The sequence below is a fragment of the Phoca vitulina genome, unplaced genomic scaffold (genome assembly GCF_004348235.1).
Source record: "Phoca vitulina isolate PV1807 unplaced genomic scaffold, GSC_HSeal_1.0 scaffold8, whole genome shotgun sequence".
NCBI classification, from domain to species: Eukaryota; Metazoa; Chordata; class Mammalia; order Carnivora; family Phocidae; genus Phoca; species Phoca vitulina.
In genome coordinates, this window is record NW_022589711.1 from 4,130,231 (window position 1) to 4,156,474 (window position 26,244).

The 26,244-nt window shown below is 38.0% G+C and overlaps 1 protein-coding gene and 1 long non-coding RNA gene across 3 annotated transcripts in view; one reads left to right on the top strand and one right to left on the bottom strand.

The window, feature by feature from the left end:
• The window catches only part of LOC116633724, a 54,585-nt gene extending 47,163 nt beyond the window's left edge, over nucleotides 1-7,422 (bottom strand). The window contains exon 1 of one of the 2 annotated variants that reach the window (XR_004299769.1): nucleotides 5,464-7,422. This is a non-coding gene — a long non-coding RNA (uncharacterized LOC116633724). Of the gene's footprint in view, nucleotides 1-84; nucleotides 688-5,463 lie in introns of those variants that run through there. The other variant, XR_004299768.1, reaches the window with a different exon arrangement.
• On the top strand, nucleotides 4,540-24,583 carry BTG3 (BTG anti-proliferation factor 3). The gene is made up of 5 exons (XM_032406286.1): nucleotides 4,540-4,822; nucleotides 8,228-8,406; nucleotides 12,302-12,439; nucleotides 18,131-18,338; nucleotides 23,139-24,583. The coding sequence occupies exons 2-5, from the start codon at nucleotides 8,234-8,236 to the stop codon at nucleotides 23,376-23,378; spliced, it is 759 nt and encodes a 252-aa protein (XP_032262177.1). The 5' UTR covers nucleotides 4,540-4,822; nucleotides 8,228-8,233; the 3' UTR covers nucleotides 23,379-24,583.
• The last annotated feature ends 1,661 nt before the right edge of the window (nucleotides 24,584-26,244 follow it).

Below are 26,244 nucleotides of genomic sequence, written 5' to 3' on the forward strand. Positions count from 1 at the left end.
AATTATCTCCCTAAAGCACTCCTGGGAGCACAATTACAAAGTATTTTTGCCAACCACATCACAAACAATTATTAATGTACTAACTTCAGTTCCATGTTTTGAGCTTCTCCTGGGCCAGGTGTGGAGTGGGAACATGTTCTTTATGGAAACATCTCTTTGGATCATCTGCTGACAAAGCACATTTTTAAAGCGTACCCATAATCACTCTAATTAGGCCATCAAATGTCAGGACTTGCTGTGTGAATTTGATTAATTCTAGCCATCTCTGTGGTGCAACTGAGAAGTGACCCTCCATTGGAAACAATTTCCTTATCCTACGGCCTTTCCCCCCTCTACCTGTCTGTACCGAAAAGTACTAAGGAAAGTTTGCAATGCTGCCCTTATAAGTCTGTGAAACTTCCTTTCAGCTGGGAGCCCAAGCATATCCAAACCCTTTTATATGCCTGCAATACTATTGCCTTTATACCTTTTTGTGACACTGAATTTATAATACAACTTGTAATATGTAAGGTAGATTGTTTACATATCTCTATCTTCCACTAGGTTGTGAGTCACTTATTTGTCCTATTTTGATCCTCTCTAATGGACAGACACAGTATTCTCAATGCTCTAGCACAAATATTTGACAAGGTATGCAGAAGAGGGCATGTGAACACATCCACTCCTCCCTCCCCCACTCTTCCCCATCCCCACCATCAAACAACTGAATGAAAAGAACAAAGAAAAATAAAACAAGCGGATTTGTTTTCTTAATGAAAACATGCCTTATATTGTTCACTAAGGGATTTGTATTTTTAAACTTAATTATCATTGTGCCTTTGAGGAAATACTATTGAATGGAGGTCACTGTGATGGTTAATCTTAGGTGTCAACTTGGCTAGAGCATGGTGCCAGTTGTTTGGTCAAACACTAGACTAGATGTTGCTGTGAGGGGTATTTTGTAGACGTGATTAATATTTACAATCAGTGGACTTTAAGTAAAGGAGATTACCCTTAATAATGTGGGTGGGCCTCAATCAGTTGAAGGCCTTATGAACAAAAAATGTGGTTTCCAGGAGTAGAATAAATACTACTTCCTCAAGATCATAACAGAAATCCTACCAATAGATTTTGGACTCCAGACTGCAACTTCAACTCTTGCCTGAATTTTCAGCCTGCCAACTAGCTGCCCTACAGAATTCAGACTTGCCAGCACCCACTATAGCATGAACCGATTCCTTAAAATAAATCTCTCTCTCCATTTACGCATCCTATTGGTTCTGTTTCTCTGGAGAACCCTGACTAACGCTGCATTTCGAAGTAGTTCTATCTTTTATAATACTTCTGAACCTTTTGCTAATTGAATATACCATATTCTTAATTTTCTTACATGGAGTTGGAGTAGGGGTTTATATACTACTTACTAATAGAAGTCAGTTTCTCTGTTGGTACAAAGAACAAGAGAGCTGTCAAAGGAACGCCGCAACAATGGCACATGTCCTGCCAAGCATGGAAATTTTATACCAGAGATTTCAAATATGAAGCTCTATTTGAGCCCAGAGTGTGCAGCCTATCTAAATATTATACCCTACTCCCTAAGTTAGGAACATTTTCCTAAGCTGGTTTATACAAATTAACAAATCTTAAGCAATTACCAATAAAGAGTCTGAGTAGTTTGATCAAAACATTTTCTTCTAAAAAAAAATATGCCATATTTGGGGCATGGCTGGGGCAGGGAGGAAGGTTTCAACAATTAATGCAACTCAAAATAGTAGGTTGGTGTGCCCAGTTTCCATTGCCTCATTCATCAAGAGAGTTTGTGTTGTGACTCTTGGAAGTCAGTTTTATTGCATGATGTAATGGAGAAAATAATGAAGATTACAAATTTTCTTTATGCTTATGTGTTTTTAACCACTGCCAGTTTATGGATATTTAAGAAGTTGAAGCAAAAAAAGATTTAGTTTCTTTTAATTTAGCCAAATGGTTAGGTCCTAGAAATTTCTGAAGAAATATATTAAAGTGTTTTTAGAATTAAAGTCTGAGATCCCACTTGGTAGACCTCCAATGGCCCTCAGAGGTTGCACACTTTTCCCTGATGTTACATAACGGAACTCTCTCTGTCCACTATAAAAGCAACGGTTTTGTATTCCGATTTAAACTTGACATGTGGATTGAGAAGATGGTATTTGAAACTGTTCTGTTTACAATGCTGAACTTCTCCGAGCTCAAAGTAGTAACAGATTTTATTTATTTATTTATTTTTTAAAAGATTTTATTTATTTATTTGACAGAGAGACACAGCGAGAGAGGGAACACAAGCAGGGGGAGTGGGAGAGGGAGAAGCAGGCTTCCCGCCGAGCAGGGAGCCTGATGCGGGGCTCGATCCCAGGACCCTGGGATCATGACCTGAGCAGAAGGCAGACACTTAATGACTGAGCCACCCAGGCGCCCCTAAGGAATAACAGATTTTAAAGAGTTACACAGTTATTTAGTGGAAAATAAGTCCTGATTATGAAAGCAATTCATAGATTTTGGTGATTGAGTGAGTGTGAGTCGTGTTCTCTATGACTTGGGGATACCACCGCAAGAGGTGTGTGATTATAGACACTGACCTATTATGGCGGCTCATTTTCAAAACACACACACACACACACACACACACACACACACACACTTGCCTTAAACTTGTTCTAAAACTACCATACCCATTAACACACAGTATTACTGAACATTGGAGTTAACTGCGGAAAGGAATCAACTGTGAAAGGAAAAATACATATTAATGGGTAATTTTATCAGCTCTGCTTCCCTCTTCCAGCCTCCTAAAGAGGATCCTGCCTTGTAGATCAATTCTTTTGGGCTTTTGTCATTCAGAATCAGGAAGAAAGAGAGATGGGGGGAAAGATCTGAAGCACACCTCCAGGGCTGGAGAAGAGTAGGGCACGTTTTGAAAGATAGATGCATACAAGCAGCTATCTTATGTGAGAACAGTGGATGAGAGAAAAAAAGAGAGATGTTTAAGATATGTTGTTACGTATCTGCTTCACAGTGTTTGGACTATGAGAATTTTTTAAGAGTTATTTCAAAATTAGGTTTCAGGTATTTGCCTGTGTATTTTGAATATGGTCCTGCTCTAAGACTGGACTCTGTGGGTCACAGATTTATAAACATCACACAAAATACTAAACTCAAGCTATAGAAATTTCTGGACAAATTCTTAGTAATGTTTGTGGCTACTTAGCTCTTTTATGAAATTGTAGAGATAAACGCCTTTATCAGTAAAATAACCTCAATCAGATTGTTAGAGGAGTTTAGAATGATGAAAACACCCTCCTATCTCCTAGAACAGTCCAGGGTGTAAATATCAACATCCTCTTTAAATCAACCAATAAGTAGCCATAGGTCGAACAGTATAATTTTTTTTCTTAACAAATAAAACTTATTGTACTGGTTTTGGAATTTCCTATTTATTAATGCTAAAAAACATCGCTTTGAATTGTGAGTAAGCTATAATCACCAGAATCAGTAATAAAAATAATACCGTAATTTTAAAAAATTAAAATATTCATAGAACTGGGCTGAAAACATGCTCCTAGGCCTAGAAGGCAGTGAAGAATCTGGTCAATCTACAATTTCAACAATCAGTGCTTGAGCAATTTACATGTTTTAGCTGGAAACAGTGAAAACTGGCTCTCTTTCGCAAATAACTTTTAAAAGAAATATCTTGTATTTTCCTGGTCTGATGTATTAAAGTGCTTTCGCAAAACTAATAACATGGTGCAATTCAATGTAAAAGATTGGAGAGAGATGCTCCTTTTTTCAGAATGTTAAAATGTACCTTTTTCACATCTGTATTTGCTCAAAGATTAAGCTTTGTATCGCGGAAGCCCTGGAGTAGAAACGTCTCAGTAATAGAAAGCTTGGACTCTCAAGGTTTCATTCATTCGGCCAACATCCCTGGAGCCCCTCCTTTGTGCAACACACCTTACTCAGTGCCAGGCCGGAACATCAGTCAACGGGAGGTAGCCCCTGCTCCGAGGAAGCCTCCGGCCTGGCCAGGGAACGGCTCAACTGGGAGTTGTAAACAAACAACCTAAAATATCACAGAGCAGCTACACAGTGGACCTGCCTGAAATTACCACAAAAAGGACGAGGATCCGTCCATAAATGCAAAGTCTCCCCTCCATCTGATATGGGTCGCCACCCCACCTCTCAAGAGCTGGAGCAGAGCTGGGTCTAGAACTCGTAGACGGATGTTGTCAGGGGGCAGGTTGGCAAGGAGAGACCAGAGGGGAAAGCGGAGGCCCAAGCGCGACCCCCGGATGGCGATGCAGCAGGTAGGGCGGGAGGCTGGCGGGGGTCAGCTCGGCCCTCCGCGTGGATCCCCACAGGGGAGCGAAGGCCGAGGTGCTCTGGGCCTAGCCGTCGGACTGGAAGGGTCTACGCGCCGTGCGGCCCGGGTCTCGGGGGCGGGCTCTCGGCGAAGCCCCGCCCCTCCGGCTCCTACCCCTCCCCCCTCCCCCGCCCCCCAAGGCGCGCTAGCCGGTCCCGCGCGGCGCCAACCCTTTCCCGGGTCATCGCCCCTCCTCTCTTCCGGGCTGCGAGCCCCCCGCGCGTCGCCTCAGGGCTGTGTTCGCTCGCTCGCGCGCGCGCGCGCTCTCCTGCCCGCCCGCCCTCTCAGCGCGCGCTCGGTCGCCCGACGACGCGGGAGCCACACGCTCCGGACTAGGCTCGCCGCGCTCGCTGCCGCCGAGCGCCGGCCCGCTGAGGCGGCGCCCTCGGTTCCCGGCCCGGAGACGGTCGAGACCGCCAAATCTGCGGCCCCAGGGCGGCGGCGGCGGCGGTGAGGAGACCGGGCCGGGGGGGAGGCGGACATGGTGGAGCTGAGGGCACCGGGAGGAGGGTGGTCCCGACGCCCCTGAGGCCACGTCGAAGGCTCGCGGCAGGCGGCGCGCCGGGGAAGGGGGAGGAGTGTGGGATCGAATCGGGTTGCATCGGCCCCGGCCCGGCGCGAAGAAAGGACTGTGGACGGAGGGGGGGTGGCCCGAGAGGGTTTCCGCGGGACCCTCGGCGGGATGGGGACGGAGGAGACGCCGCCTCGAGGCTCCTGCCACGTTTCCACCGCGCGTTACCCTCCGCTCGGGGTGGGCGACAGCCTTGCGCCTGCCCGCCCCCCTTCCGCGTCCGTGCGTTTTCTGGAGCCGGGGACCGGGCTTGCTGTCTGGGAGGGGGGAGGGTTCGAGCCCGAGGGGAGCCCCGTCCTGGATCCCAGGGCCACCCGGAGACTGGAGTCGGCCCGGTGGCAGCGGACCGGCGGGCGAACGGGAAGGCGCACCCTGCGAGGGAGGCTGTTTGGGGGGGAGGAGGGGGATGGGGCTCCCCGGCCCTTCCCCCTTAACTCGGGGAAAACCGCGATTGCAGAAGTTGGACGCGCTTGCAGGCCGTTCTTTCCAGAGTGGGTGGAGATGTTTGATGCCTACTCACCTAGCACTCTTAAACCCAAGCGTGAGTGCTGAGCAGCAGGTTTTGATGGCTTAAAAAGTCCAAGTCCCGGCCCCGTGGGAAATGCCGTCTTCTCAGCGTCCCGAGAGCCCGCCGTGTAACGCCGCTGAGGCTGGTCAGGGGCTCCTCACCCCCACGGCCAGGATCCCCGCTTCCTCAACCTTGGGAACGTCTGTCAGAAATACTTGTGTCTAGAAACGGTTGCGATTAGCCTTTCGTTAGAACACAGGGAAAAGTACAAAGTTATAAACTCCTGGAAGGTTGGGCTTGGTTTTCCTTTGGGTTTTACGCACGCCACTGTGAGCGGAGGAGCCTGTGGAACAAAGTAGAACTTGAGGAGCCGCCGCCGCGGCGACTACGTCCCAGGATGACGTCACCGTGCGATATTTAAAATGGGAGCTTTTCGCTCCGAGTGTGGGTGGAGGAATTGCGGCTACTTACTCGAGACGCCTAAGGTCTTATTGGCCCAGCTTGCTTCTAGTTTCGCCCTCTCTGACTTTATAACTCCGTCTTTCACCTTTTGGTACTCCCAGAATTCTAACTGGTGGGAGTGGGTTAATTTTTCTGCTATTCCAGGCATCATTCCTTCAAACCGGAAAAAAAAAAGTAATTCTATATGACTCATCTTGTGTTACAAGCAATAGCAACCACTAAGTGGTTCTTTCCTTCCTTTCTTTTATTTTTTGATATGAAACAGAACAAAACAAAAAGGAAAACAAAACCCTAAACTCAGATATGTAGAGCACAGTAGACAAATTTAATGAATGGGGAGGAGAATGATACGGTTAAAGGATTCAGTACTTTTCTTTAGTGTGGTTCCTTGTTTTCTTTGGTGGATGGAAGCTAATGTAGTTCCATCAGCAAGCAACTTTCATCCCAAACCGTATATTAAATTGCAGTGGGTTTTCTTTTCCATTATAACGTGGTAGGATATAAATATAACTTTATAAAGTGGAAATGGCTCAACATTTTTCTTAGGAGGATGCCTCGGCAGTTGTGGAAGACTGGGGTTGTATGTACCTCCGCAGCTCTTATATCCAGTTCCTCTTGTCTGGTAGCTGGCCAGAAAAGGTGGATTTGGCATTCTAGGGTTCCAGTAGGAAGGTTTGGGTGTCTTCCCATCTGAGATCAGGGTGGGTGTGTGCTGGCAGCCATACCCACCCTGATCTGTAGAATTTATTTCACAGTGAGATCCCTTGTTTGAATTTGCACAAGGAGTAAAGGAATCATTCTGAGAGACTTTAAGAGGTTTGAGAAAACAAATGTGTGAGAACACAAACTATCAGCTAGGTTAGTTGGTTTTTATAGTAAACATAGCAGAAGCTGTATGTCTTTGATAATTGGCTCTGAAAGGGGTGATACTGCTTAGTAAATGCAGCATCTGAATAACTCCAAGTTACTTAAAGCAGCCAAATGAATGAGCTCATCACATAAAGACAGAATATACATCGAAACAATACCAGGATAAGGTTTTTCCTTTATGGATTAATCAATGGTAAATCAGATCTGCCATTTAAAGAGAGTCTTTCTTGAGGCAATTCCACAATGCAGCTAAATCTCTGATTATTTCTTATAGTTTAATTTTTCTGTGGATGACCCTGAATTTCTGTTCTCTTAAATGTTTTGATAGAACCACTGTTTTTGGTCATATCTTTTAGGTAACTATATCTCTGTTCCTGAAAGAATACTTACGGAAACTCAATGCTGGATTTTTTTCTTTATGTGTAACAGCTTTGTTATGCAAATAGGATTCACATAGCATACAATTTACATATTTAAAATCTACAGTTCATTAGTTTTATTATATTCACAAAGTTGTGTAGCCATCACCACAGTTAATTTTGGGATATTTTCCTCACCTTAAAAGGAAACCCTGTATTCATTCATTGATGTCTCTCCTTTCCTCCCATCATTCCTGCCCCTAGGCCACTAATCTACTTCCTGTCTATATGGATTTGCCTATTCTGGAAAACTCATATAAATGCAATCATACAATATTTGGTCTTCTGTAACTGGTTTCTTTCCCTTAACACAGTGTGTTCAAGGTTCACCTCTGTTGTAGCATGTATCAGTACATCATTCCTCTTTTTGTTGCTGAAGAATATTCCGTTGCATGTATATACCACATTTATCTGTCCATCAATTGACAAATGTCAGTGTCCATCAGTTGGACATTTAGGTGCTTCTATTTTTTGGCTGTTAAGAATAATGCTGTGGACACTTGTGTACATGTTTTTGTGTAGAAATATGTTTTTGTTTCTTTTGGGTGTATAGCTATGAGGATAGAATTGATTGGTCTTATGGTAACTCTAACTTTTTTTAGGAATTACCGCTGTTTTCTATAGTAGCTATACAATATTGTGTTTTAAAGTTCAAATTATTTCACAGAATTTTAAACTTAAATTATTGTAGCTAAACCTTGACATGTTTAGTAAAAAGTATATAATGGTATCATTGTAGTGCTTCTCTTTGAGTGATATCTCTGATTTTATTTTGACCAACAGGAGCAATTTGGTGTGCTTTCTTTACTGAACTTCACAAAGCTAAGTGATAAGATTCTTAGTGTTATAATAAGGTCTTTATGGCCTAACTTAGTGATTATTTGTTCCTTTTTCCAGATATGAGCCAATGAAACACAAGATAAAATTGAAAGAAGGGAGCTGTGAAGGAGGGATATTTTGCAGAGCTTTATCTTCCAGTTTTTGTGTTTTGTTTTTTTGAGAAAAACTTTTATCTTTCTTTGCAGGGAAAGATGAAGAACGAAATTGCTGCTGTTGTCTTCTTTTTCACAAGGCTAGTTCGAAAACATGACAAGTTGAAAAAAGAGGCAGTTGAGAGGTTTGCTGAGAAATTGACTCTTATACTTCAAGAAAAATATAAAAATCACTGGTATCCAGAAAAACCTTCAAAAGGACAGGCCTACAGGTAAAGGATTAGACTGGACAGTTGGATTGGACTAAGAGGCTGATAGCTCCTGAAATGAGTACAAGGCCAGAGGACTGAAAGGTGTCTAGTTCATTTCTTTCAGTTTAACTGCAAAATACAGAACTCTGGGGTGTCTTTTGGTATTTTCTTTCCTTACGCATTTTAAAATACAGGTATTTGTTGATGGAGTCCCACTACCTGGACTTGGGAGGCCAATACTGTCAGCTCATGGGAGTTAGTCTTGTGGTTGTAGTTTGGCTTCTGACTGAATGCATTTCTTTATGTATCACAGGTACTTGAGGGTTTTCACGATTCTAGAGGACCCCTAAAACTCACCCATAAATGGGCATGGTAAGAGTTAAGAGAAACGAGTCTCTTTGTTTCTACAAATAAATTACATGTTACATGTTTTTGGAAAAAGTAAAAGTTTTATGGCAAACAAGAACTAAGAAAATTAGACCCCTAATGCATTGTTGACACAGAAATAATTTCACTGGGCGCCTGGGTGGCTCAGTCGTTAAGCATCTGCCTTCGGCTCAGGTCATGATCTCCAGGGTCCTGGGATTGGGCCCCACATGGGGCTCCCTGCTCGGCGGGAAGCCTGCTTCTCCCTCCCACTCCCCCTGCTTGTGTTCCTTCTCTCGCTGTCTCTCTCTGTCAAATAAATAAATAAAATCTTAAAAAAAATAATAATAATTTCATTTATACTATGCATAATTCTTTATGGTAGAAGCCACTGTAACTTTTATTGATGAGGGTAACTTATTACAACCTGCAACTGGTAAATATTAGCTCTACGATTTGAACTCAGGTCTAACTGACTCTAAATTCTTATGGGCTTCTGCACAACACAGTTTGACCATTGCCCTGTCTCTGAGAAGGAAAGTAACTCTCACTTGCAGCTGTCTTTTTGTACTCTGGTTTATAAGTTACATTTATAGCTTAGAGTAAAGAAGAGCAAGCTCCTGCAAAACATGTTCTGGCACGCTCATTCCCTAGTATTTATGTGATCACTGTGTTGAGAACCTGGGTTCTGCTAAATAACTCAGCTGTCAAACCGTGCCCCATTTGTGGAGGTGGCCACAAAAAAGTAAAAGTAGAACAGTTGTGACTACAGAAATTCTTTTATTTATGCATATTGCTGCCCCCAAAGTTTCCTTCTCAAATCAGCACTTCTGTGCTTTGATGTTAAAAGGACTTCCTTTCAGTCACTTAGCTCTTAAAAGTGCAAGACTATTCAGGGAGTCTACAAAGGAAGTGGAGATATGATTTGTTTAGTTCTCATTTGCTGAAAGCCACAGGTGAGCATGTTTTCTATTGAAGAGTCAAAGTTTTGATACATTTTCCTCTTCATTTTTATCCCAGGAGGTTTCCTAGTAAATTGGAAAATGTGATAAAGTAGAAACGTGGATGTTCCATATAAAGCAGACTCCAGTTATTTTTTATCTTCTCACTTGATTCTCTTAATTTTTTTCCTGCACATCTTCATTTCTGATAGAGTGAACAACTTTTGTGAGTTAGAGCTGTTGAGGCTTTTTACACTGATGTAATTGACATTGGACAAAGGCTTTTGGAAGTGCCAAACCAACTTTTTACTATTACTGAGAAAAAAGAGACACTGTCAAGTAAATGCTTAAAGGTCAGACAGTATACAGTTTCATTTCCATTAATTCTAAAACTTGAGGAAAAAATTAGCTAAACAGGATTAAATTGGCATATGATCAGAAGTATCATTATTGAGTCATTTTGAAGCTGTCTTTGAAGTAGAAAACTATTAGACTTAATGGTGGGTTGTTACTATTATAAAAATGAATAGAATATAGGATTAGCCAGAGTGAGACTCTTGAATCCATAGAGTAGGTTGGAAGTGTTCTTTTTCTTCTAAAGTGTTTATAAATTAAAATTGTTTCTCCACAATATCTACAACTAAGAGGCTTTTGGAGGGCAATTTGGCAATATTATCAAGATCTGTAAAAATACTCCTATTCTTTGAACAGTAAGTCTCCTAAAAATCTATTCTAGAAGTATAATCAGAAATGCAGATAAATATGTATGAATATGGATGTTTCTTACACTGTATAATTGCAAAAAATTGGAAAGAACTGTCAACATTAAGTAAATGATAGAGTGTTTTTATGCAGCTTTTAAAATCCTGTTTTTGAAGACTGCTTAATGGATAAGTAGTCGCAGTATAGAGTTAAAAAAACAGCACAAAAATATGTAAGATATGCAAATGAAGCAGAGTCTCTAAGCATCTTTATTTACATATATGTTTTTTAAGCTTAGAGCCTACATCACCCTTATTTTAGATAACAAAAACACATACTTCTAAGATCTATCTCCTTACCTATAACTGCTTTTGATCCTGGGGCACATGGGACTTTTGAATCAACCTACACAACACTGGAATTTGTAAACATAGACCATCTTAAAGAAGGGAACAAATAGCATCTTACATGCTGTAAAACAATTTTTTTTACTCTGAATTGCTTACTTGTTAATGGTCATGTTAAGATTAGCACAGACAGAATAGGATATTTAATAAAATCGACTTTGGAGTCCAGTGGTCCAGATAATACCCCCGGATTCACCACTTTCTAGTTGTGAAGTTGGGCAAGTTACTCAACTCTGCCTCCTTTCTTTCTTACAGTGGGGAAATGGTATCTAACTTACAGGATAATTGTGAGAATAAAAAGTTAATACATGTAAAGCACTTAGGAAACTGTCCATTGTGTAGTAAACCTTCAGAAAGAGTTATTATTACTATTTAGAAATCTCTATTAGCTGTTACTTAATGAGAACTTTTTCACTGTTGTAAGTGAAAATTGAAATCAAATAATTTTTTAAAAACTTTAAACAGCATGTTCTATTGATGTCATTGTATTTAGTGGTATAATTACTATTTGTCAGTGAACTTGTATTTTCCATATTTGAGAGCTTTGCATCTGAGGAAGAGGTGAAATGACTTAATCTAAATTCACCTAATAAATAAGTACTAGGACTAGTACTAAAACCTGACATCTCTTGATTGATTTCTTAGTTGTAGAAGCAGTAAATACTTTTATTGTAGCCACCATTTCTGTACATAAGCAAAATGTTTACTTTAACATGTATTTTTGCTTTCATCCTGGGAGCTACCTTTGAGCATTCCATTAGGTAGATGTGATATTTCTTAGGTTTAAAAAATGGAATAGAGGCTCTATTGATTTAGTTTTGTTTTTTTTTGTTTCGTTTGTTTTTTTCTGTTATTTTGACTTTTTTTTTTTTAATGAAAACCCTTTGGTAACAAATAAATGAGATAAGCCAGTAACACTTTGGATTATATTTTAATCATAACTATGTAATATGAATGGTTCTGTGTCCTGGACTGATTATATATTTATAGAACAATTATAGGTGAAGAAAAGGACACCTTTCTTAACACTGTCTGGGATTTATAAGCAGGGAAAGACCAAAACATCACAAGAATTTCAAAATATTTGAAACATTGGTTAAGGTCTATTGTTAGTTGGAGATTTTGTTATATAGTAACCTGACCTGTTAATACTTCTACCTTTAGAGCTCTAAGTAATTTCATGTAGCTTTAATGCTCCTTGGTCTTTTAATGTACATGTGAGATTCAGTAGTTTCTGGCTAAAATGATGTAAAACCAGTTCTTATGATTTCCCTGGGCTCGGACGGATGCCCTCCTCTTTTCACCAGGCTGAGTAGTCTTACTGATGATGCTGCCTCTTTGCCTTCAGTTCACATTTATTACCTATTTAGGATAGATATGCTCCTGGTTTCTCCATCAGGGTTGGTTTGTTTTAAATTCACATTGGCAAATACTAATACTATAACAAGGTTTATGATTAATATTCAGTTAAAGTATTAACATTACTCTACTTTCTTGTAGATGCATTCGTGTCAATAAGTTTCAGAGAGTTGATCCTGATGTCCTGAAAGCCTGTGAGAACAGCTGCATCTTGTACAGTGATCTAGGCTTACCAAAGGAACTCACTCTGTGGGTGGATCCGTGTGAGGTGTGCTGTCGGTGAGTTCTTGAGTGTGCCAGCTGAACTGATTACCATGCTGGAACTGATTTTATGAACTTCTCTCAGGTACTGCCTGCTTGTGTGTCTTTTTGGCTGGAAGCTGTTGTTTGGGCTTTCTCAGTTGTGAACTTTGTAATCTGAAGGTGAAAGACTAGTTACATTCCTTTTTTACAGCTAAAGAAACTTAAAAACTTGATTGGGTAGGGTTTTTCTAGGGCTCTGCCAAGAAGTTTATTATATACCAAGAAGCAGAATTTAGACACCTAGACTTCTATAGGTCAGTTATTGTCTTTCATTGGTGGTACACCTGTCTTTCCCCTCTTCAAATTAGGAAAGAAGTTAAGCCCAGGGCGCCTGGGTGGCTCAGTCGTTAAGCGTCTGCCTTCGGCTCAGGTCATGATCCCAGGGTCCTGGGATCGAGTCCCGCATCGGGCTCCCTGCTCAGCAGGGAGTCTGCCTCTCCCTCTACTCCTCCCCCCTGCTCATGATCTCTCGCTCTCTCTCAAAAAAAAAAAAAAAAAAAAAAAAAGGAAAGAAGTTAAGCCCAAATAGTAGTGGGTAATAATAACTTTTGCTTCGTTTTTGTTTCTGTTTGTTTCTATTCTTGCCTCCCTCTCCCTTTTTGATTTTTAAGTGACCTAGTATTATTTTCATGGTTTTGTTTTTATAGTGGAAATTATTTCTCATCTAATGAGCAGAATTGTAAAAGGTGAGTGTTAGGTATGTTATCTAATTGAATTCCATTCATTCTAAAAAACATCAGTTGTGGACCAGGCATTCTTAGTTGTGGTTTTTTTTAAGATTTTATTTATTTATTTGACAGAGAGGGAACAGGAGCAGGTGGAGTGGGAGAGGGAGAAGCAGGCCTCCAGGGAGTCCTATGTGGAGCTCGATCCCAGGACCCTGGGATCATGACCTGAGCCAAAGGCAGACGCTTAACAGCTGAGCCACCCAGGCACCCCGGTTGTGGGGTTTTAAAAAATGAAAGGACATTCTGCTGTCAGGTTGTTCAAAGTATAATAAGGGAGAAGAAAGAATAAGCAGATTACAACAGTGTGATTTATGCTGTAATAGAAATATGTACAAAATGCAGTGGTTGGTGGCACAAAGAGAAGGTTACTGCCTTTGCTGGGAATTAGAAAAAACTACCAAGTGGGGGATTCTAGAGCTGGGTGGGGAAGGATGCAGTTGACCAAATGACAGGGTGGGAAGGACATTTCCAGGCAGGAAGAATTCGGATGAATAGATGCATGGAATCCCCAGCAAGTGATTTCCTACAGCTGTTCCTTTAGGGTATTTCTTTTTGGTTTTAAGTGCATTTCAACCTATTGACTACAGTAGAGATGCTTTTTGATGCAATCCTAATATATTCCAAAGGTGGTCATAGCCTTTGACCTGATCTCCAACAATAAAAGTAGAGGTGATGACATGTCATGACAAAAATACATGGTAATTCTTCCACTGAATTATTCTGGACCACCATGGAGCTACTTGGTATAAGCTGTTTGTGTAAGCTTCTTGCTTTGGGAAACTTAGGTACTAGATTATCCAGCACTTCTTTCTCAGTTAGAAAAAAGAGCAAGACATCTCAATTTTGGTCCAAGAAGGTAAAACATATTTAGATTCTGGGACTAATTTAGGACTCATCTTAGGCTAAGGTCAGACTTTATAGACGTTGGCCACTGAACCCCTGCTGAAGACCTCAGTATATAAGAACTAGCTATCACAAAGTTACTATATTGAATTGTTTACTTTTTTATTAGGTCTGCACTTAGATCCTGACTCACTTATTTAACACACAGCTTTTCAGCCATAAAAAATTATAAGCAGTGTTTGAAAGGGGCTTTTTCATGTAGTTATAAAGCTACCAAAAGAATATCATATAGTCTTATGTGGAGGCGGGAGCAAAAAAGCTAAAGAGTTGGCAAAATGTATTATCAGCCAGTCAAATAATGAGTATTTAATACGATGATTTTACATCATTAGGGAAATGTTTCTATGTTCAAAGATGCTTAAAAAGTTGGGTAATTATATAAACATTTTGGGCATATTTATTTGAAATGGCTTAAACTAAATCTTGGCACCTGAAGATAAAAGCTTTATATAAATAGACCTTCTGCTTAAGTGGATACTTCATTACTTAATGATTCCAGATAATGAAAAATTATTCTTTCATCTTATTAATATATGAAAATTTAATATATGAAAATCTTTGCATTCAGTAGCCTTTTAATAATTTTACACACAATTAAAATTTTGCCAAAAATTGGCAGTGATGTGATATTTTTTCACAGCTAATAGAAATCACCTTCAGAATGTGGGGTACTCATTCCATGATAATAAAACTCCAAAGAAAGACATGCTAGCGATTGAGTAGAGGTGATTGTAAGTTAATAGAGGAGATTGCAATATTGGTTAGTGCTTTGGGACCAAAACTGTAAAGATAAATATTCTGAAAATTAAAATAAAGCTAATCTAGCAGTTATATAATTGAACAAATATCTGAGAGTCACTAATAATAATAACTCATTGGTACACTAGAGACTAAACTTATAAAAAAATTGAAATGCACTGAAGGGAACATTCTTCATAGTATGACTGAGTTATTCCATCAGGATAAAATATTGGAAGTATACAAAGTGTTATATAGTTAGAAAGGTTATCATTTATGGGGCGCCTGGGTGGCTCAGTCGTTAAGCGTCTGCCTTCGGCTCAGGTCATGATCCCAGGGTCCTGGGATCGAGTCCCACATCGGGCTCCCTGCTCAGCGGGAAGCCTGCTTCTCCCTCTCCCACTCCCCCTGCTTGTGTTCCCTCTCTTGCTGTCTCTGTCAAATAAATAAAATCTTTAAAAAAAAAAAAAAGGTTATCCTTTAGTGAACTATGTGAGGAGATACAGAATAGATAACAGATCCTTCCTATAAAGAGAATGCCTGAGAATGGCTCATAGCTTTCTTATCTATCCAACATACTGTATACCCTTTTTTTTGTAATTTCTGTAATCCTTTTCCTGATACAACAGAACATTAGATACTATTAATTTGTTTCAAATTAACTAAATTGGACTTAATTTTAGCAGTGTGTGGTTGAAAAATGGAAAGTTTAAAAGTTGTCCATTACTAATTCTAAGACATTAACTGCACACACTAATGTTACAATAATATAGTAAACTGCTTCACTTACCATGAAGAGAATTCTCATACCAAAATCCTAGAAAGGGAAAGATGTGGTACCTAATTGAACTTGCATGTCAAAGAAATCTGAGTTAATAAAGCTAGATGTCTGCCCTTGATTTAGTTTTCTGTTTCTACAAAGGTAAGGGATTTTTCTCAAATTGCCTGCCTTTCTGTTTACTTGAATTTTGACTCCATTAATGGGCAAAACTGAAGGTAGGCCTAAACCCATTGTTAATATTGCTGATATTATTAACATATGAATTAACCTTTGTATTGAAATTTGTTGAGTCTTTAAACCCAGGGCAGGATGGAGAGGTAAATTTCCATTGCTAAAACTTAGCTAAGTAGACTGGAAATTATAGTACAAGAGTTCTGTGTTGTGAAGAACTTGCCAACTGCTCAGGCATCTTATACTAGGAGGAATCGCTAGCTGAAGACCAACCAGTATCCAGCCAGTTCCAGCTTTCTTGCCCAGCAGATCGGAAACTGTGGCCTGGAGACATTAAATGACTTGCCCCTTGTCACAGAGCTAGTTAGTGGGAGAGCCGGAACCAGAAACATGTTCAGTGCTCTTTCCACCATCTGTAGCAACTGCTTTTATGAGATAAACTGAAAAAGAATAGAAAAGGGAGTTATGTCCCATATTTAGGTAGCATTTATGGCCCCATTCAGCCTGTGTGAGAATGGAAGACAGCACAGCTATATAAAGAAGTAGAACTCATCTGTGAGGCTACATGATTTCCGTAAAACTTTCAAAGGCTTTATTGCAGCTTGGCCTTTTACTTTATTATACATATCCTGATTCAGAAATAATTTGAGACAAGACTTACCTCAAAATGAAATTGACATAGTTATTATTAACCCTGTTTCTCTTTTTTTTTTTTTTAAGATTTTATTTATTTGACAGAGAGCGAGAGAGAGATCACAAATAGGCAGGCAGGCAGAGGGAGAGGGAGAAGCAGGCTTCCCGCTGAGCAGGGAGCCCGATGCGGGGCTCGATCCCAGGACCCTGGGATCATGACCTGAGCCGAAGGCAGACGCTTAACCTACTGAGCCACCCAGGCGCCCCTAACACTGTTTTTCTATCCAGGTTTTTGTTTTTTTAAGCTTAAAATTACCTTGTCTCCCTAACTTTAATTACATATTGTATAAGAACTGCTTAACAATTCATTTTCTTTGTCCCAACACTTATAGAAATTGTTTCATAGTGTTTATGTTGTGCAGTCTTACTCAAATAGATTTGTGGGTTTCTCCTATTCTCCAAATGAAAACTAGTTTTACGGGGCACCTGGGTGGCTCAGTTGGTTAAGCATCCAACTCTTGATTTCAGCTCAGGTCGTGACCTCAGGGGCATGAGATCAAGCCTGCATTGGGCTCAACACTGGGCGTGGATCCTGCTTAAGATTCTCTCTCTCCCTCTCCCCATCCTCCCCTACACCCCTTCACTACTTGGCCACGTGATCTCTCTCTCTCTCTCTCTCTCTCTCTCTCTCTCTCGGGGGGAAAAAAAGAACTGCTAGTTTTACTATTAATTATGCTATCTTCCCTCATTGCAGAATTTATTTTCCTTTTTTTTTTTAGTAGCCAACAGCCAAAGTTACATATTCTAACAATTAATTTTCTAGCTCAAGGCTCTAAAAATATTTTGGTATGATTAAAAGTAAAATAAATTTTACTTTTTTAAAAAAAAATTAAGATGAGAAGTGAGTTTTCCTAGGAATCTCCATGAGGTAAGCAATATAATTCAAGAAAAACCCCTTTATTTTCAGGGGTTATTTGTTTTTCAGTTGCCTCAGTTCTCATTTTTGTCAGTGTGGATACAGGCAACCCAGGCCCCTCTTTTATTTAATCATGGTAAAAGTAAATCTCAAAGGAAATGTCTAGTTAATTTGTGACTTGAATTACAAGTATCTACATTACAGTGGTTAAAAACACATTAGAAAATTTTGCTGTACAGCCAGTTTAATGGTATATACAAAAATGTAATCAAAACAGTTAATTTCTCTTTAGTGTTTTAAACAATTATTTTTGTTAGTGGCAGTAGGAAAGAAAATTGGGAAGAGAATGGAATCACTTTTATTTGCATTAAATAAGCCATAGGTAGAAAATGATGGTCTGCCTATTGGCATGGAATTGGGTTACGATATTATGTATATATATATTTTTAAGATTTTATTTATTTATTTGACAGAGAGAGAGACAGAGAGGGAGCACAAGCAGGGGGAGTGGGAGAAGGAGAAGCAGGCTTCCCACCAAGCAGACAGTCCGATGTGGGGCTCGATCCCAGGACCCTGGGATCATGACCTGAGCCGAAGGCAGATGCTTAATGACTGAGCCACCTAGGCGCCCCTGGCTTAAGATATTATATTATGTAGGGTTATGTTCTGGGAGGGTTCCTTCTTTGCTTTGGACCAATGGCATATCCAAGCCTGTTTGATTGTTTTTATGGACAATTTCTTGCTTTTGTTGATGGCACTTCAAGGTTTATGAGTTTGTTTGTTTTTTTAATCCTTAGGTATGGAGAGAAAAACAATGCATTCATTGTTGCCAGCTTTGAAAATGAGGATGAGAACAAGGATGAAATCTCCAAGAAAGTTACCAGGGCCCTTGATAAGGTTACCTCTGATTATCATTCAGGATCCTCTTCTTCAGATGAAGAAACAAGTAAGGAAGTAGAAGTGAAACCCAGTTCGGTGACTGCGACCCCAAGCCCTGTGTACCAGGTAACCATGGAATGGCTCTCTAGTAAAGGTTGTGACCTTGCCAGGTCATTCCAGGTAGTCCTGTTCATGTTGCCCAGGGTTTCTGATTTGAGATTTTGAATGCCAGTTCTTTTCCACATCAAAGGAAGCTGTTCCTTTGAGATGTAAAGGGGCATCCTGAGTCACTTTATCAAGGGTCTGCTTTTACTACTCAATTAAGTAGGATAAGTACATTTTTTTAATTTATTTATTTATTTATTTATGAGAAATATATTTTAAAAGGTGTGGGAAAGACTAGAAAAAGTCATGGTGATAAAACATTCCTATTTTAAAAATCTTTATTGTATTAAAAAGTAGGTATTCAGTTTTTGTAGTCTTCAGCACTTCTGATTCATACCGTTGGGTTTAGCTTTCTTTTCTCCATGATTAAAGAGAAACTTCACTGAAGTATATGAGTTAATTTTTCACTCAAGTCAAAACACTACCTCCTTTACTTCAACAGTTGAAGCAACCATGCATGCACTTACAAATTCGTCCACTTATTTATTATTTATACCCCACATAACCAAAGAATATTTAATATACTTTAAAAAATTCTCAATATGATAATACTCTTCGACAGAAAAGATAAGTCAAAAGAATTTAAAGAAATCTTTTGAGTTGAGCCTTACTCTGTACATGTACTTTTTTCTAATTTTGAGTGTATTTTAAAATATACCTATTTTTATTAATTTGGCCTTAATTAGACATAATGAAACATAACAGGTTCATGGTAGGGTTGGATTGAGTTTCAGTAAGAATTTAGACCTGAGTAAGAGTTTTGAGTATGAGAAACTAAATCTTTCAATTCACCATACATTTATGTAATGAACATGCTTTCAGTATAACTTAATTTTTCATTTCTCTCTTTTTTTTCATTTGTTGAATTATCCTTCTAGGCTTATGAGGAAGACTAGTTCTGAGGATTATCATTTTTAGGGATATATGTATATATGAATATTGTAAGATAACATGCACTTGCTTTAAACAACTTCAAACAGTGTAAAAGAGTGTAATAGTGACCAGGTCTTCCCACACTACCCCAAACCACCAGTCCTGTACCTTTCCATGGAAGTATTCATTACCAGTTATATTTGTATTCTTCCTGAGAGATTCCCTATATAGATAAGTAAACATAATATTTGTATTTCAGGTATCATTTTTAAGACTTTTGTCATAAATTTGGGGCTTTTTTTTTTCTCTGCATGACGTATTATATACTCTAAATTACAGTTGTTAAATTGCCTGGAATTCATTCACATGTGGCAATTTTATCTCAGAATTTTATTGTTACTCAACAAAGCAAGAAAGTCAGTCTCAAATTGAATTGATTGCTGCTGATATTTTACAAGTAAATTGACCTTTAATTTTTAGATTTTCCTTTTAAATTGTATTTATTTCCCCCCATGTTGCGAAACTTTTAGGATAAAATTATAACAAAGGCATGGAAATTGAAATGTCTTTTGTATGCTTTTAAAATAAAACATTTTTACTTGACATTATATTCACTAACAAAACATTTCATGACAGAGAAGCATGGCTGTTAAAAGCTATTGTGTAGAAAGCTGGTGCAAGTGGCCCACTTTAATCTTTTCTTCCTATCCACGTTTTCATCTTGAACCTGCTGAAAGGTTTAAAAGGGGGCTTATCAAAGTAAGGATACAAAGTTCCTAGCTTGGGATCTTTGTTCTCTTAGGAGTCTGTTTTTTAAAGGTACCCCCAGAGATTACTCTACTAATTAAGAAGTGAAGATTGTCATTTCTCCCCAGATTGATCCATAGATGCAACTCAGTATCAATCAAAATCCCAACAAGATTTTTCTATAAAGTGATAAATTGATTCTAAAATTTATAAAAAGGAGAATCAATTTAGAGGCCTTACACTTATATAAAGCTATTATGTCTATCAAGACAGTGTGGTAAAGATTTAAAGACACAAATATGTTAATGGAACAATACAGAGAGCCCAGACACAGACTTGAATGTGTACAGTCTTTTTTTTTTTTTTTTTAAGGAAAGTGTCAGAGCAGTTCAGTAGGGAAAGTCTTCAAGAACTGGTACTAAACAATTGGGATACTCTATATAGGAAAAAAAAACAAACCTAACTTCTTCCTGACAGCATACACAAAAAATTTAATTTGAGATGGGTCATAGACCTAAACATAAAAGCTAACTCTGACACTTTCAGAAGAAAATATTGAGAGATATCTTTATTATTTGAGATAAAGATTTCTTCCAGGGGATACAAAAAACACAAGAAAAGAACTTGATAAATTTGACTTCATCAGAATTTAAAATCTTTGCTCATCAAAACAAACCATTAAGAAAATGAATGGAATGGGCAAAGCATAGACTGGAACAAAATATTCTCAGTACATACATCAAAGGACTTGTTTCTGGAATATACTTTATAAATCATTCCTATAAATCAATAATAAAAGACAAACGACCCAATTAAAAATAATGGGCAGAAGATGTGAATAGACACTGTACAAAAGAAGTTATATAAATGTCCAGTAAACACATGAAAAGGTGCCTAACCTTATTTGTCATCTGGGAAATGCAAATTAAAACCACAATGAAACACTACTTCTTCCAGAATGGCTAAAATTAAAGTCTGACACCACCGATTGTTGGCAAGGATATGAAGTAGCTGAATTCATAAACTGTTGGTGGGAGTGTAAAATGGTATAACCACTTTGGAAAACTCTGGCATTTGTTAAATATGCATCTACACTATTACCCAACTCTTAAGTATTTAACAAGAGAAATGAAAATAAATATCTACAAACTCATGTATTAGAATATTCTGTTTATAGCAGATTTTTTCATAATAGTAAAATGGAAAACAACCAAAATGTCCATTAACAGGTAAATGGGAGAAAAATTGTGAGGTATTCACACAGTAGAATAATAGCAATAAAATAGGATGAACTAATAATAGACACAATATGGAAAGACCTCAAAAACATTTGATTGAGCAAAGAATTTTGCCATACACAAAAGAATACATGCTAAATGATTCTATTTACATGAAGTTCACAAACAGGGAAAACTCAGTCTGGTGACAGAAATCAGAGCAGTGGCTGCTTGTGGGGTGTGAGGATTAACTGGAAAGGGTAATGTAAGCTCCAGAATTTTGTCTTCTTTCTGATAGGGTTGTTTTTTTTTTTTTTAATAAAGATCTTATTTTTAAGTAATCTGTACACCCGAAGTGGGGCTTGAACTCACGACCCCAAGATAAAAAGTCTCATACTTCTCTCACTGAGCCAGGCAGGCACCCCTTCTTTCTGACAGTTTTAAAACCTTTTCAGCATCCCAATATAAAAAGAAATGAAAACATTTCATTTTGCTACCTGTTTGTAGTATAGGTCAATTATTAGTTGGAACTCTAAATTCTTTCTTATTTCTTCATTATTTTGTATAATCAAGAATTAACTATACTAAAGTTATTCATTGAAGCATTATTTTATTTGTTGTGCATTGTTTTGTTTTTTAAAGATTTTATTTATTTATTTGACAGAGAGAGACACAGCAAGAGGGAACATAAGCAGGGGGAGTGGGAGAGGGAGAAGCAGGCTTCCTGTGGAGCAGGGAGCCCGATGCGGGGCTCCATCCCAGGACCCTGGGATTATGACCTAAATCAGAGGCAGATGCTTAACGACTGAGCCACCCAGGCGCCCCTGTGCATTGTTTTTTAATAGTAAAACACTGGAACAGCCTAAATGTTCCATCATTGGGACACTAGTTAATTTTTAAGTTGCGGCATAGTCATTGCATTACATCTAGCTGTAAAATAATGGAAAAGGAATTTATGTATTGATATGAATGTCTCTGAGATGTATTTGTCAAGTGTAAAAAAGAGTAAACAAAATTGTATGTGCATGTTTTTTAAAATGTGTGTATAGATGTACCCCCAAGTACATGCATGAAATATTTCTAAGGGCATACACAAAAAAAAATAATTCGTGTCAGTTGCCTCTGAGAGGGTAACTGGGTAGCTGATAATCAGATAAAGAGGGACTTTGTCCTGTATATGCTTTTATACCTTTTGTATTTTCTATGATATGAATACAATTTTATACAGAACATAAATTTTAAAATACCTGAACATAAATTTTAAAATACTTGTACTAAAAAGAGAAGATTAGAAATCAGAGAATTCGGAAACTCATAGTCACAAGGTATAGCATTCTGAGCAGGGGGTCCAAAACTGTTGATAACTTTTTGAGTAATGTGAACTTGATGTCCCATTTGACTTAGGGGATAATCTAAGACTGTTGTTCGTAAACACAAACTGGCTACATCAGAATCACCTACATTGTGGTCAGAATACCTGGCCTCTGATTCTAAAATTTTGTTATTCTTACTGTTCAGTAGACCAGGGCTAGGGCATGAATATTCTGTGTTTTAAAAGCTTTTTAGGTGACTCCTTATTAACCAGCCAGCTGTGGAAACCACTGTTCTAAAACATGATAGGTCCTTTCAGCCTTCCCTTGATTTCTGTTTTGATCTTTTCTGGTTGTTTTATTTATTTTTGTTTATTAGAGTGCTGTTTTGTGTTTATTCATTTTCATTCATTCAGAAAACTAATCAGTCACCTCTTACATAGGAAGTTTTTAACATATTTAGATCTGACCATAGAAATGTCACTTAGACCTACTCTTAAGGGTATGGGTGAGTGATTCTGTTTTTCTTCAGTGGGTAACCTGGAAATTCACCTTGTTTTTACATGTGACTAATTTTTCCTTTGAATTAACTTACTGTTTTCTCTTTCATGCAGATTTCAGAATTGATATTCCCTCCTCTTCCAGTGTGGCACCCTTTGCCCAGAAAAAAGCCAGGAATGTACCGAGGAAATGGTCATCAGAATCACTACCCTCCTCCTATTCCATTTGGTTATCCAAATCAGGGAAGAAAGAATAAGCCGTATCGCCCAATTCCAGTAACATGGGTACCTCCTCCTGGAATGCATTGTGACCGGAATCACTGGATTAATCCTCACATGTTAGCACCTCACTAGCTGCTTTTGATTCTGCTGGTGTCAGTGTTGAGAGAAGGTAGAATAAGCCTGACCACATTAAAAGTTAAAAGTTCATACTCATAGTAGTAAAGTTAGATGGGCCAAACCGTCAAACTTATTTTTATAGAAAAGTTATTGATAATAATCTTTCTTAAAAAATATATATGCACTTTAGATATATTGATATAGTTTGAGAAACTTTATTAAAGTTAGTCAAGTGCCTGAGTTTTTAATATTGGACTTGAGTATTTATATATTGTGCATCAACTCTGTTGGATACGAGAACACTGTAGCAGCAGACGATCTGTTCTAGCACCTTTGAGCATTTACTTTATGGAGAGTATGTAAGTTATTTATACACAAGGAAATCTATTTTATGTCATTGTTTAGAAGAATTGCGTGAGATCATGTAGTTGCAAATAAAAAGTAGTTTGAGGCATGACAATGTGTGCTTCTTTTCTGTGCATAAAAAAAGGGAGAAATAGCAAAGGGGATTATTTCACTTTAATGTGTTTAAATATTTAACAAAGAAAAAACAATGTAAGAATTTAAATGTTTCTTAAAAAAAAATCAACTTTTTATTAAGCATAACTTTCCCCAAGGCAACTGTATCAAAATGTGCATATAAAAGTCTACAGGTTATTAGTAGTACTAATCAAAAATATAAATACAATAAAACATCTTTCAGCCATCAAAGTTGCTATAGATGGGACTTTCCTAACCAAGAATTTAGCCTGTATTCACTTTGATACGGCATCTGACTTACATGCTTAGTGCCACTGCATATAAAGCAGAAATGTTCTTATATCTCTATTCTGGTCCTTTTTTTCAACACATGAAAGTCTTTAATAGATGTCTGAAATAAAGCCAAATAGTACAGTACTTCATTCGGATTCTTCAGTACTTCTTCATATTTATACCACCGTAATGCCATCAGTCTTGTAAGCGTACTTGAACTACAAAAAAGAAAGAGATGTAAGAATTTGGACTTTTTTCCCCAAAATTAAAATTTTTTAAAAAAGATAAATACTTTTTCCCTTTACCCACATCTTTATAGTCATAAATTATTTGACCATCAGAAAAATCACAGCTTGCTAATCATTAGAAGGCCTTGGCTATTCCAAATATTCCTGTTGTCATTTTTTTCTGATAAATTCTATTTAAGTATAGAGTACCAGAGAAGTGCACAAATCATAAGGGTGCATATAGCCCAAACGTTTGAAAACATGTGGAATTTAAATTCTGCAACCTCAACAGGAAACTTGTTTTTTAAACGAGATTTTTCTAGTTTTAATATTATCTTTGATAAACTACATATATCTTTTAATACATTTCTAAACATGATAATCCTTTTTTCCTGAAATATGAATTGCTATTCAAAAGAGCATATTTTTCTAAGGGTAACTGGCATCACAGGAGATTAGTTTTATTTAAGTTTGAAAATGTTTCAGTTTTGTGTGATAATGGCGGTTGTAAAGGTGGCAGGTTTCAAGTATTTTTATCATGGAGTTAGATAGCATTTGTTCTTTTAGTTTGCCCATGTTGTAGTTATAAGCTCGTTGGAAGAATTAGAAGCATAGTAGCTATCCTGTCAAGAAGGGAAGTATTTTTGGCACACATCTAGTAACCAGATTTTTCTTTCCACATTAGATTACTATAAAACCTCAATCTCTTATTCATTAGTGCTGACAGCTAAATGGCTGAGTGCCTTGAAAAAGACTAATTTTGCATTTGACTGTGTATTAGACATACTACCTGTAGAAGATTTTGCCCTTTGATTGACTATCCAGCCTCCCACCTTGTTAGAAAAGTTATTAAAGCAAAAGAAAACTCATCAATATAGCTTTTCCAATCCATTCCTAATGAAAAAATCTTTCTCTCAGTGGTTGGGTCTTAAATTCAGTCTAGTAAGCATGAGGTACAAGTTTGTCAAACTTAATGGTATTTAGGACTCTAGGAGTTGCAACATCTCTAAGTCTGTCTCCCTTAGACAATTTAGGACTGCTCTAATGAAGACTACATTGCTTCATAATTTCAGCTTGAAAGCCTTTTCAGGCTGTTTCAAACAGGATTGTGACACGATAATTTGTTTTAATTTTCCACCTTATATTTGTAGGTGTAACTGCAAAGCTCTGAATTCAGATATTAAACTTGGACATGAAAATTTTAATAGTTAAAAAATACAAATTATTTTGGTAAGTTCTATTATATCAATACTAAAGTGCTTATTTCTGGTTTTTTAGTGTTATCTTAATATATTTCACTTTTAAGCAAACTTACGATTCAATCTAAGATTAATAAAGCATTTATGTTGACTTCTACTCAACTATCACTGTTAAAGTGATTTCTTACTGATTAGGAAGAAGCAAAACTTAAACACTATCATGTGCATTCACCTTGCCAGAGTAGCCGTTCTATCCATTTTATAGATAACATTAAATAAGTTTTAAAATTTTTCATATCTTTGTGCCAATAACTTATTTAATCCTCATAATAACCCCATGAGGTAGGTACCATTATTATCCCAATTTAGGTAAGGACTCTCAGAGAACTTAAAAAATGCCCAAGATAATAGCTGAGAAATGAAGCCCTAACTCAAACCAACCTGGCTTTTGTAAAGCCCATACTTGATGGTGATACCTGGGTTCAGTTCATTATTGATAATACTGTGAGAAGTTTCAGTATCAAGCCAAGATTTGAAAAAAAGTAACAGATGAAGCAAGTGATACAAGACATTAAAATATCTGTTGGTTAACAATAAAGCCTTGACGAAGTCCCTTATTTGCTTGAACTATAAATCGAATTGCAATAGGAAATACAGCACACTTGACAGGATTGAGATGACAAAGCAAACTGTACCAATGAT

Excerpts from the sequence above, each read along its gene's own strand:
- BTG3 (XM_032406286.1), top strand. The coding sequence starts at position 8,234 with ATGAAGAACGAAATTGCTGCTGTTGTCTTCTTTTTCACAAGGCTAGTT. Across the intron at positions 8,407-12,301 it reads TCAAAAGGACAGGCCTACAG|ATGCATTCGTGTCAATAAGT; the intron begins GTAAAGGATTAG and ends ACTTTCTTGTAG. Across the intron at positions 18,339-23,138 it reads CCCCAAGCCCTGTGTACCAG|ATTTCAGAATTGATATTCCC; the intron begins GTAACCATGGAA and ends TCTTTCATGCAG.